General features: G+C 37.9%; 1 protein-coding gene across 3 annotated transcripts in view; it reads left to right on the top strand.

The window, feature by feature from the left end:
* arhgef3 (Rho guanine nucleotide exchange factor (GEF) 3) overlaps positions 1-13,266 on the top strand; it is a 47,158-nt gene that overhangs the window by 17,810 nt on the left and 16,082 nt on the right. For 2 of the 3 annotated variants that reach the window (XM_033627251.1, XM_033627252.2), the window contains one exon: positions 5,670-5,732. In XM_033627251.1, the coding sequence (XP_033483142.1) occupies positions 5,670-5,732 (63 nt within the window). The remainder of the gene's footprint in view (positions 1-5,669; positions 5,733-13,266) is intronic. The other variant, XM_033627253.2, reaches the window with a different exon arrangement.

Genomic DNA, 13,266 nt, shown 5'->3' with positions numbered 1-13,266 from the left:
TGTATAGTATGTGATTACAGGCTCTGCTTCAGCTGCATTTCATCATGTGGCATTAGTAACATGATGCAAACAACTTCCCAATATTCATTGGAATTGTGTCATTATTAACTTGTGAAGGAAGAGCAAAGGAATACGTGACCAGTTTAAATTAGCATAATCAAAACCACAGTGTGCAGGTCTCCCTTCATATTACTGCCATTTTTAATAATAATAATAATAATAATAATAATAATAATAATAATAATAATAATAATAATCACATTTCAAGCTTTTACACAAAGTGCTTGCCAGATTAAAAGATTTTGAGAATAAAAAACTAAAATTGAACATGAGAGCATGAGAGCTAGATACATGAACAGATGGAGGTGTTGGTGCAAAAATACATTTCATATATAAACAAGTCAAATGTGGATAAGCGAAAGAAGCTCATATAAGCAGGTAAAATTTGAATAAAATCGATAACCATATATAAACAAATAAGGCAAATAAATGAGATGATCTCATAGAGAGCAGGTAGAGTGTCAATAAAAGAACAAAGTCTTGAATTTAAAGCAGATAAAAGCACAACATATATGTGAGTGCATATAAAATACTAAAATAAGCACACTATAAAATGTAACGAAAATAAAGTGAAAGTATAACACCATTAAAAAAAATCTTGTAGAAGTCAGTTTTAAAGAGGCGCTTAAAAGCTTTGGTGGAGTCTGCCGATCTCACACTGAGGAGAAGGCTGTTTTAAAGGCGAGGGGTCGTCACCGAAAAACACACGGTCAACCTTGGTTTTCAGTGTAGAACTGCTAAAAGGTTTTGATCAGCTGGCCTTAGGGGCCTTGCTGGGGTGTAAGGGGTTAACAGTTGTTTAATATAATCTGGAGCCAGACCATGGATGGCCCTGTAGGTGATTGATAAAATTTTAACAAAGTAATGGGCAACCAGTGCAGTGATGCCAAAATTGGAGTGATGTGATCATGCTACTGTCATACTATTGAATAAAAGATACTGTTGAGGTAAAGAAACAGACTGCAGTGCAGGTAAATGTTGTAGCATTGTGACATTGTCCCTTTATCCCCAGTGTGCAGAGGTGGTGGGAATGTGACATGATCTTTTTATCGATAACACTCTCCTCCCCCAGCTAAAGGTCATTAAAGCTACAGTTTGTAACTTCTTATAAAATAACTATGTGTCATATTTGCTGAAACTGTCACTATCTCCTGACAGAAGTACATGAGATAGTCTGGAAAAAAAAAAGCATGTTCCTTCTCCTCTTCGTAGTGCATCCTTGCTATAATCTACCACAGCTGAAGGCAAACAACCAATCAAAGCAGAGGAGTCTTTAAGGGGGCCGGGTTGCAAACTCTCTCATTTTACAGCTAAACAGTACACTAAAATATGTGTCTGAAAACATTTGAGGCAAGACATAGTTAATGCAGTAACAGATTCTGGATTTAAGTGCTGCTTAGTTCCACAGTTGGTCACAGTTCACGAGCCATGATTAACAGCTGCGTTAGAGATTGCTCAGCTCTGATTGGTTGTTTTCTTTCAGCTGTGGTAATGCCATTGGAGGCACTTCATCTGTCTCATGTACTTTTGTCAAGATGTAGTGACAGTTTCAGCAAATATGGCAACAAGTTAGTTTTTATAAAAGTTACTAACTACAACCCCAGGCATCCAGTTGTCATGACACATTTTGGGAGCATTAAAGCAAAAGTTACACTCTCTGAGCATTACAAGTCACAGCCAAGAAATAGATTGGCACTTAAACCCTGTCATAAAATGGCAAATTGTTGTTTTTACAGATTATATAGATGGGTTATACCATGTCAATTTGTGAGATTAAAAGGTGCTAGGAGGTGAATGTTGTTACCGTAGCTTCATATTTAGCACACATACATGACACTGGTATCAAGTTTCTCATTTAACTCTCTGCAAGAAAGCAAATAAGCAAAATGTCAAATGATTTGGAAATAATTCACTTACTTAAAAGCTGATGGTTGTATGAAAAATGACCCAGTGGTAGATGGAACGCATGCCATTGGTAATTTTTGCTGTAATATTAAGTTATAGTTGATTGAGTCTGGTTTCAGTCAGTTCACAGGTAGCTTTGATATTTAAGGACTGACCTTATAAGGACTGGCTGACCAGACTCCTCCCCCCACCTTGGTTTCTATAGCGACAGTGAGTTAAAGGTAAATTCTGCCAGGTTATATAACATCCGGCCAACAACAAAGTCTCAATACAATACTGAACAAACAGCAGACTTCCTGCTATTGTTACACTCCGCTGCACTGATCCCAACATCCTCCTCTCCTCAACTCCTCGTCTCCTCTCCTCCTCCTCGTGTTCTCCCCTAATCTCTCTGAACCTTTCCTTTCTTCCTTTGTTGTTTTTCTCTCTTAATCTCCCTTCCTCCTTCTCTCCTCTTCTACTCTTTCTATTACTCTGCTTCCCCCTATTCTCCCTTCTTCTGTCCTCTTATCTCCTCCCTTTGTCCACTTGTCTCCTTTTGCCTCCCCTCCTCTCCTTTCTTTTCATTATCTCCTTTCCTCTCCTCCTCTCTCCTTATTTCCTCTCTCCTTGTCTCCTCATCTTGGTTAAAGGTAAAGATTGTCTCCTCCTCCCTCTCTCCTTTTTATCTTCACCTATCCTCCCTCTTCTCCTCTCCTCCCATTTCCTCCCCTAATCTCTCTGATCCTCCCCTTTCTTCCCTTTTTCTTTCCTCCCCTATATTCTCTTCCTCCTTCTCTCCTCTTACCCTTTTGTTGACTCCTCTCCTCTCCCCCCCTCCCTTTATCTGCTCTCATCACTTTCCTATGTCTGCTCCTTGTCTCTTTTTCCCTCCTCTCCTCTCCTTCCTTTTCATTGTCTCCTTTCCTCTCCTTCTCTCCTGTTATTTCCTCTCCCCTTGTCTCCTTGTCTTGGTTAAAGATAAAGACTGTCTCCTCCTCCCTCTCCCCTTTTTATCTCCTCCTATCCTCCCTCGTCTCCTCTCCTCTCATGTCCTCCCCTAATTGAGCTGAACCTCCCCTTTGTTCCTTTGTTCTTTCCTCTCCTCACCTCCTTATCTCCTCTCCTCACTTTCCTATGTCTTCTCCTTGTCTCCTTTTCACTCCTTTCTGTCGTCGTCTTGTTTCATCGCCTCCTCTCATTGCCTTTCTTCTTGTCTTCTCATCTCGGTTGATTCATTCTTTCCTCCTCCATCTCCTCTTTTTATCTCCTCCTATTGTCCCTCATCTCCTCTCCTCTTATATCCTCCCCTAATGCCTCTGACCCTTCCCTTTTCTCCCTGCCTCCTTCTCTTCTCTTCACCCCTTGTCTGCTCCTTTTCTTACCTCTCTCATCTCTCTTTGTCTCCTTTTCCCTTATCTCCCTTCCTCTCATTGTCTCCTTTCTTCTCCTCATCTCCTTTTATTTCCTCTCTGCTTGTCTCCTTGTCTTGGTTAGAGATAAAGACTGTCTTTTCCTCCTTCTGCCCTTTTTATATCCACCTCTCCTCCCTCTTCTCCTTTCCTCTCCTCCCACGCCCTCCCCTAATCTCGCTGAACCACCCCTTCCCTTTCTTCCTTTGTTCTTTTCCTCCTGTATTCTCTTCCTCTTTCTCACGTCTTCACCTCTTGCTCATTCCTCTTCTTCCTCCTCATCTCCCTTCTTCTTCCCTGTCATCCCATCCCTATGTCCTCTCCTCTCCTCTTCTCTCCTCTCCTCTCCTCTCCTCTACTCTACTCTACTCTACTCCTCCTCATCTCACTTGTACAGCTGTTTGCACCCAGTGACCTGTCTCATGAGGTGTTTGTGTGTTTTCTTCCTGTTTTTTGTCGCCATGGCAACATTCAGGAAGTGTCTGGTTCATGCTCACATACAGCTGCACACCTGACACTGAAATTTACTGAGAAATAAAACTGAAAAGCAACATGATGCAAAGTAAATGTCTTCACCATATTGTCATCGGTATCATCATCATCATCATCATCATCACAGCTTGCCAGTTTACTGAGGGTTTTGTTTTTAGATTTCATGATATTTATTGACATATTTCAGCACCAGTAAAGAGAGTTCTGTGAATCAAACTTGAAGAGCTTGTACAAATAAACCTCACAGTGAAAGTAAGAGAAGTTTAAGATAAGAAAATGAAATGTTCCTGCATGAGGTCCAATGACATTACTAAAATCTCTCTATCCAAGCACCTCAGAGTGGTTCAGTTCCTGACCTCCTGGGACCCCTTAAAACAAAGCAATGTGACTCCTCATCACTGGTTCTACACTAGTTCAACTAAAGAGCAATCCTGTAATTCACAAGAAAAAAAGACAAAACAAAGTTTAGAGCTTGGGCAGAAAGAGAGACATAGCAGAAACCCCCTCTTACATATATTGTATAAAACTGAGTTGCACTTGAGATAATTCTCTGAATATTTTTGGGCCTTCTCGCATTTGCACCTGCCTGTAGCTGCTAAGTCAGCAGCAGTTGTAGCATGGCTAGGTGGGTTAGCCTCTCCCTCTGCATTTTTGCCAGTGGTTTCTGAGGTGGACGTTGTTTCAGAGTCTCTTGCTTGAAAAGTTACGAAACGATCCACTGCTGCTAACAAAAATGTCCGTACACTTGGAATAATAATGCAGCCACCTGGTCAACATGTTTCAACGTAACTGTTAGCTAACTAGTTCACCTCACGGTCATGGATAACTGTCGCACAGTGATTTAGCACTAGAGATTGCACAAGGATTCATGGGTAACAGTTAGCTTATCATTAATGTTTTGTATTTAAAATAGGGTTTTTCAGAATAGGCTGATTTAATTTCATATAATAATAATAATAATAATTAATAATGGATGCATTTTATTTATAGGCACCTTTCAAAGCACTCAAGGACACCTTATAAGACACAGTTAAAAAAAAACAACTGCAATGGATCCATCGATCATGAAAGCAAACAATTCTGTAATATATAATAAAAGTTAATAAAATGACTAGACAAAAATCATAATTATAAATATAAGGTATAAAATCACCATGTTTAAATTCATAATGTATGTTTATTTCTTAATGGATTCACTATAATGTGTGTTTTCAAATATATTTTAATGTTTGGGAGAAAAAAAAAGTTAAAGTGAAACTTTTGAAAATTTTGTGACCACTCAGATTTATCTTGCAACCCAGAGGAAGACAATAAATAAGTACCTTTACTCAAGTTCTCAGATTCTGGTGATTTATTTGAATAAATTATATTATTATAATTATTATTATTATATTACTCCACTACATTTATCTGATGGCTGCAGTTACTAACTATGAGATACAATCATAAAATATTGCTGTTGTTGAGCAAAAATCTTTTTTTTTTTTTTTTTTTTTTTTTTATTTACTATTTTTCCCTTTTTTTGCCCTATCTGCCTTATCATATTTCTCTAAAACACTAAACATGATTTTTATTTAAACCAGAATGTAAAACAGCGAGTACTTTTACTTTGGATACTTGAGTATGTTTTACTGCTGGTGAGCTAAAAGCTGCACAGAGCTGCAGGTTGGGTGTGTGAAGTTTTCTCACTTTCAACTAAATCTTCACATTATATTGGAGTCAGTGTGAAACTGAAACATAATTTAACAGGCGGATGAATCAGAGCATGTTTCTATTGATGTCCATCTATCGTAATGATTGCTGTGTTGTTGTGTGTTGCAGAAGAAGAGGAAGCAGGCCAGCAGAGATGCAGACTCTCTCAGTCTCTGCAGTCTGGACATCAACGTAAGTTCAGCTCCTCTAAACAAACTTCTGTTGTAGCTCAGAGCTGCTCTGAAGTGGTGACATGTATCAGAGATGCTTTGTTGTCCTCAAGAGCTGTTGATCTTTACTTAAATGAGGTGGAATCCTTCCTGATTGTGTGGTGGCAGCACATCCACACTTTAAATTTGTTGCAGTTGTGTGTATGTGCTGTCTGTCATGATCACTGCAGCTGAGGAAGTGATGCTGCTCTGTCACTTTATGTCCAGTACATTTTTGTATAGAGCTTTAATGAGTAAACCAACTTTTTCAAGTTAATAAATTACATAAATGTGCTATCATTGAAACATACTGTGAAGTGTTTGAACTTTTTTCAACCAGGGGGTCATATTCTGCTGCAGACCAGCAGGGGCAGATTAATGAACCTGGGGTATTTGACACTCTATTGTTTCTCCACTGTTACGCCCTGCAGCTCAGTGAGTCACACACAGTCAGCTGGAGGTCATAAAAAGTCTCTAGAGAGCTGCTCAATTTAAACAAGAATTAATCTCTCAAGACAGAAAGAAAACAAAAAGGTTTATTTTTGTTTTATTTTTGTTTTTTTTACCGATGGATTTCCAGATTGAACAAGAATAGATATTCATTCATTACTTACTAATCACTGAAAACCTACACCATATACACTCAGTGCCCACTTTATTAGATACACTCGTACAGTGTAATATGTAAAGTTTACATTAACGATGTCTATATTATTATTATTATTATTATTATTTACATGCTTATATATTTTTTTCTGTTCCACGGGTTGGAATTGAAGCCAGGCCCATAATATGTGTTCTTTAACAGCAGGTATTTGCCTTTATATTGCCTTTTGATTGTGACTTAAAGCTGCTCTGTGGTAGCCTGCTGAGACCATCCTGATGACATGAGCTCAACATTCTGTTTCGCTCTCTGTATCAGTCTGGACTTGGTGCTGCCTTTGAGGTCTGACGAATATGTTTAAGGCAATTTCTTTCTCATAAAACATTTGCAATGACAATTATTTGAAACATTTGAAACCTGCATTGTTGAGTTTACCACACCAATCTGTTTATAGAGATGACCACCTCCATCAGTGAGACAGCGTAAAACCATTGGCAGGAATATGTATTTATGAAGGACACTAATGTGATTTAATTCATTGTTACAGTTAAGTGTATTTTAGAGTTGGTCTTTGGAGCAGCTGTGGCTCAGGAGGTAGTGCAGGTCGTCCACTAATCCAGTCTGCATATTGGAGTATCATTTGGCAAGACCCTGAACCCTAAATTGCTCCTGATGGCTGCACCATCAGTGTGTGACCGCGTGTCAATGGTTACTGAGTAGTAGGTGGCGCTATGTATATGGCTTATTTTAATTGTTACTTTTTTTTTTTCCTTATTTTACTTTTTATTAGCTTTGTGTTAACAAGTACACATCATACATTCACAAAATAACTAAAACCAACACACCTCTAGGTGAGAGGGTTCTCTACACAGTTGATGTGGATTTAATTTGAATGTATATAATGGTACAATCAAAACAAACAAAATGAAATGAATCGAAATGAATAAAATGAATCCTCCCCACCCTCCCCCAGCCGTCAGTCAAACAAATGCACTGAGAGACAGTAATAGTTAATTAACAGGTTTTAGTTTCCAGTCCCGGATTGTCCATTCCTGATTTGTGTTAAAAATGGTTCCCAAATTTCTGTGTAAATATCTATCTTACCATTTATTTTATATATTAATTGTTCATATGAGGCTGTTTCTGTTAATGCATTGAGCCATTCAGAGTAGGTCGGATTATTTTTTCCTGCCCAATGCCTCAATATGACTCTTTTAGAAGTGGTGAGTGCTATCTTTAGCCACTGTGCTTTTTTCTCATTTATTCTTTTGTTTCTTTTCATACTATTCAGGAGACATAATGCGGGAGTAAGATTGATATTTGTACCTAGACTATCTATGATCTTTTCTGTAACCCTCTGCCAGTAGGCAGTTAAATTGGGGCAGTAAAGGAACATGTGGAGAAGATCTCCTTTATCTGTTTTGCAGCACCAACACAGGTTTGACTCACTCAACCCAAGTCTATTCATCCTCACTGGTGTCCAGTATATTCTACTGAATATTTTAAACTGGATGAGTTTGGACCTGGCATCTCATTGGACTTAGCATCTCCCCAGTCAATCTGCTACACTCTTCCTCCTCAAGTTATTCCCAAGTCTCTTTCCCACACAACCTTTAAGCCCGTTGTATTACCCTTAAACCCACTAATAAGATGATTATAAATTTTACCCACAAGGTGAGGCATTGTACTTAATGATATAAATTTAGAGGAGATAGGAGATTGGATTGGCAGCTCAACACCTCTGGGGGTTGCCTTAGATATGCAGTCCCTGAGCTGTAAGAATTTCCAGAAATCTCTGTTATGCAGGTCGTATGTTTCCTTTAATTCTTCAAATGATTTTAAAATATTGTTGTGGTAGAGACATTGGATATGCTCGATTCCTTTAGTATGCCACTCTCTCCAGAAGAACACCTTTCCCCCTATTTTTAATAAAGGGTTATTCCATATTGATGATGAGCCTGTAAGAAAAGGAGATACTCCTTCTTTCTTATGCATATGGTGCCAGATGTCCTTTAATTGTTACTTTTGAGCGAGGGAGAGAAAGTAAAATCAGATGTGAATATTTCATACTGAGGCGCAGGGTGTAGTTTGTTGTATTGTTTGTTTATTTATCTAATTATATATAGGCGTAAGTCTTTATAATTGTGATTTACTAAGCCCTGTGATATTCTGGTGACCTGTCCAGGGTGTACCCCGCCTCTTGCTCAGTGTCAGCTGGGATAGACTCCTGCCCCCCTGTGATTTACTGAAAAATGTTATTACTACATGGAATGTTCTAAATTATATATGAAATATCTATCTATCTATCTATCTATCTATCTATACACACACATTGAAAAAACCCTCATTATATTACACAGAATACTTCTATTGTCTGACCCCCATCCTCCCGTCCCTAACAGACTACAACAATGCACGACAACATAAAACGTGAAACCATAGCTATCACAATATAAACAAAGAGATTACTCATAGAAAAATACATGTTGATACAAAGTACCTTGGATACACATAGTTATCCCAGTGAGTGTGAGTAAAATAAGAGGTGTTCATATTTTACTCAGAGGGTACTCTGATGAAATTAAATGAAATCTTCCCACCACCTGCTGAGAGAAGGTTGTTTTGGATGTTTCCATCTATATAAGCTAAGACAATGGGTTAATAAGCAGCTAAATTCATTGTAGATAACTGTGAATTCTGATGTTGTACTTTGTTATGTCCACCTGTGCCTATGGATTATTGTATATCAAACCCCCGGTGGCCCTTGACCCTCATGTTGGGCCCCTCCCTCATGCAGGTGTCTGTATTTTTAGCCCTCTGCCAGTGAACCGTTCCCTCCCTGGAGTTTCCCTCCCTGCTCTGTCTAACACAGGATGTCCACCCTGTTCAATATAAACTTCAGTTTAACTCAAACACAGCATCAGTCTTATTCTGTTACACACCAGCAGGGGATTAATGAACCTGGAATAATTGACACTCTATTGTTTCTCTATGTTACACCCTGCAGCTCAGTGAGTAACTCACAGTGGACTGGGGGTCATAATAAGGTTCTTAATAATGGATTAATGAATTAATTATGGAATTTGGTATTCATTCTTGAGAAAGTTATTTTACTTAAATTAGTTTTGCTCTAAATTCATTTTAGTTGATTATTTGGAAGTGTAGACTACCAATTAGAAATAAAGAAATTAAGATCACAGTCAGTGAATTTATAGTTTGTGTATTATCAGACCTTTTGTAGGAAAACATGAGACCTGTAAAACAAAGAGTGACCAAACCAAACAGTCCACATGACAGTGGAATTTACTGCTAAAAAGAGTTGTGTCTCATTTACTGTGGAGGTTTCTGTTTGGCACCAGAGTGGTTATAGATGTTTCACTAGTTAATTAATATCTACTGAGGCCCTCAGGCTCACATGGTAGATGAACAATTATCGATGTGGTTTAGTAAACTGAGGGGGTTAGTGAACTGAGAGGGTTTCTGTGGCATCTTTACCTTTTAACAATCAGGCCTTCAGAATAAGAACAGGATGTTTTATTTAGTCAGTGCACATGCATCAGTGCCAACAATAGCTGTTGTCTGTTCACCCCATTCTCTTGAACGTGATATCTCAAGAACACCTTTACGTCATTTCTTTAAATTTGACATAAACCTCCACGTGGACTCAGTGATGACCTGATTATTATTTAGTGGTCAAAGGTCACCGTAACCTTGCCATAACTCAAGAATTCAAACACTAATTTTGACAAAATTCCACACAAATGTCTGATAGGATAAAAAGATGCAGTGAAGACATTTTCTATCCACAAAGGTCAAAGGTCAGCTCCACTGTGACATCATAATATTTTGCATAAATCACTTTCCTGGCCATTATTGAGCCTTATATCTCAGGAACAGAAGGGGAGACATTTGGTCAGACACTGAACTGGTGACACTAATCTTAGGTGTCCACTTTAAACTGTGCTGATTGTATAGATCATCTGTGCTGACGGGGGGAAGATGAGTGTGAAGCGTCCATGTTTTCACAGACATGGATGTAAACTGTGGGTGCATTCCAAATCACATACTTTTTTTTGTACTTTTAGTAGGTACTGCAGCTCCCCTAAAAAGTGCGTACAGTTGCATGCACTATGCGCACAATCAGAACCGACTACTCTCTCATGACATGACGACCTTAACTTTGACCCTCTTGCTTTTATATCCGTTACATTGTTTGGAGATAAACAAACACCACTTACCAACCCGGAGAGCTCTGCTGTTGTTACTTTGCACTGTGTGAAGCTTAAAGTTATAACTGCTCAGATTGTAGATTGTAACATATCATTTTTTGTGACAGTGAAATTACATCTGCAGTTCTCTGTCACTGTTATTTTTATAGTTATGTCCTTTTGTTGTTTATGATATTTGTGATTATTTTGTTCACTTAAACAATCGACATTCCTTTTATTACTATATGACTGGTCATCAGTTACTTGAATGCGCTGTCATCCATTATTGCGACTTCTGACAGCTGTCAGTCAGCTGTCACTTGATGATTCATTCAGCTGATGTGACATATTGTCCACTGCACAGAGGATTGTGAGTCAGAATAGCCAGAAAAGCATGCTGGCTTGCATACTGCAAAATCAGACTGGATGTAGTAGAACATCCTGGTATTTTTGGCATACTGCATTTGACATACTATGTATTGGGACATACTAAATATTTTTCTGGCATAAAAGTATTGGAATTGGAGTGCAACTTGACTGGTTCATGGAGGCATACGACCCTGAGGCGGTAATTCTAGTTTAAGTAATCTGATTTTGGTATTTTAAGGAAGCCTATTTCCACCTCTTAAATCATTAAGGGTTTTTTGCTCATAATAATGAGGTATTTTAATTATGTGATGCTGAGTCAAAATTCTGACTTATCTATAACAAGCTATTCATAATTAGAAAATATCAAAATTGTGACAAAATAATAACATGAAAAAATGATTTACAAGTTGCTTTACAGGAAGTTGTGTATTGTTAGTGAGAGATACAGTATTTTCTAATTTAGTTGGTGAGATTTGAGGTCAGTGCCACAATTAAGATAAAGTCACTTAATTGTTTTCTACCCCTCTAACTGTCTCTGCAGTTCAAGGTCTTTGCTGTCCTCCTCTCTTTTTCATAATCTCATCCAAGTGTTGTATGTGTTTATTTCCTCAGTTTCTTTCATTTTTCTGCTAAATTTGCAGAATAAACCAGAAAGACAATATGCAAGATGGATGTTCCTGTTTTAGTGCAGACACATTAAATAATTTGTTGTGTGTTTTTAATGCAGAATTTCAAAATTGACTTTAATCCTTGTCTGCCTGAAACACCCTAAAATGCTCTTTATGTTTGGAGCATCTTATCTTGTTCCAGTTTAGGCAATTTAGAGAAAATTCATGTATTTTTCAAACTCGGTAAAACGCAGTTTACCAAACTAGTATATTATATATTTATATATGTTATCAATGTATTCTATTTATTGTTTCCTTAAATATTATCTTAGGCAAAGGGCATTTGTGTGGTTTGTTACTCATTCTGTGGGAAAAACCTGGGCGTACTGTTTACATCTGTCCATGTGTTTCAGACATCTCTGTTGAATTTCGGTTTAACACATCTCATGTTAATCCATGTGCCTGCAGCTGATGTCACAGTTCAGATGAAATGAGGGAGATTTGACTAGGCCAGTAGAAAAAGCTTGAATTATCCTTCGTACAGCCAGTGACTCTTTTCCTCTCTGGGCGTTCCCTAACAAGTAGTCAAGGGCAGCTTTTGTTAGCTGAGGTGGGTCTCATGTCAGATCAGACGTTAAGGAAACCAGTCACAGTGTTCAAAGGAAATCACTGAAACATTTCTAAAAAAAGATACACAATGATCAATTTTGTTTTATTACCTACAGCTGATCAAGGATGTGTCTATCTTCAAGTTTCTTTATTTTGGCTTCTGCTTTTTACACCCAAATCTTGTTCTCACCACTTTAGTCAACATTACATCAATTTACATTCAATCCCTGGAAATTTACCCGAACCTTAACTATCATTTTGTCTTTAAAATGTCAGGAAATAGTGATTAATGTCCATTCTAATTCCCGAGAGCCAAAGATGACATCTTCATGTCTTCTATTTTGTCCGACCAGCAGTCCAAAACACAAAGATATTTGGTTAACACGTCCATTTGAGAAGCTGGAAACAGAAAAGATAGGAGTTTTTGGTTAATGACTGAAATGATAATCAAAATATTTGCAGATTAATTACCTGGCAATTGACAAATTGTGTCAGCTCTATAACCACTACATGCCTAACTGTAACCCTTACCAATGTAGACTGCCTCTCTTTTGACCTGAACCAGCAACTAGGTCTTGGTTTTAATATGTGATGTTTTTTGTCCCCACAGTTTTGGCTCTGTAAAAAGATAATACAAGTATACACACAAAAACACAACACACACATACACAAACAATAATTGACTTGAAACTTGTAGAAAACCAGGGCAGAGCTTCGTCTGCCTGCAGGCAACTGTCTCTCTTTAGTAATTACAGTTCAGATTAACATCGACTGATGTTGAACAGTCCAGTCCCAGCAACACCAGCAGCTCCAGTATCAGCTCCAGTCGAAGTCATGTTAGTGTGTAAATTTAGGTGATAATAACACAAGATGACAAACTGTTGCATGAAGGTATTAAAGTGAATTATTCCTATCCTATAGGAATTGAATTTTTTTATACAACTACTTTACTACCCTTAACAGGGAAATGCCACATGTCTGCTACATTTTACAGGGAAATATTTTCTTTTTATATCTACTTTATTCCATTTTACAGGGAAACACTGTACTTAAGACATCACTTTACAGAGAGATATTTTACTTTTTATATCATTTTGACTTCATTATTACAGGGACATA

Source organism: Epinephelus lanceolatus, chromosome 1, assembly GCF_041903045.1.
Source record: "Epinephelus lanceolatus isolate andai-2023 chromosome 1, ASM4190304v1, whole genome shotgun sequence".
Taxonomy (NCBI): domain Eukaryota; kingdom Metazoa; phylum Chordata; class Actinopteri; order Perciformes; family Serranidae; genus Epinephelus; species Epinephelus lanceolatus.
Note: the sequence above shows the minus strand (reverse complement) of the source record. Positions and strands in the feature narration are given on the sequence as shown.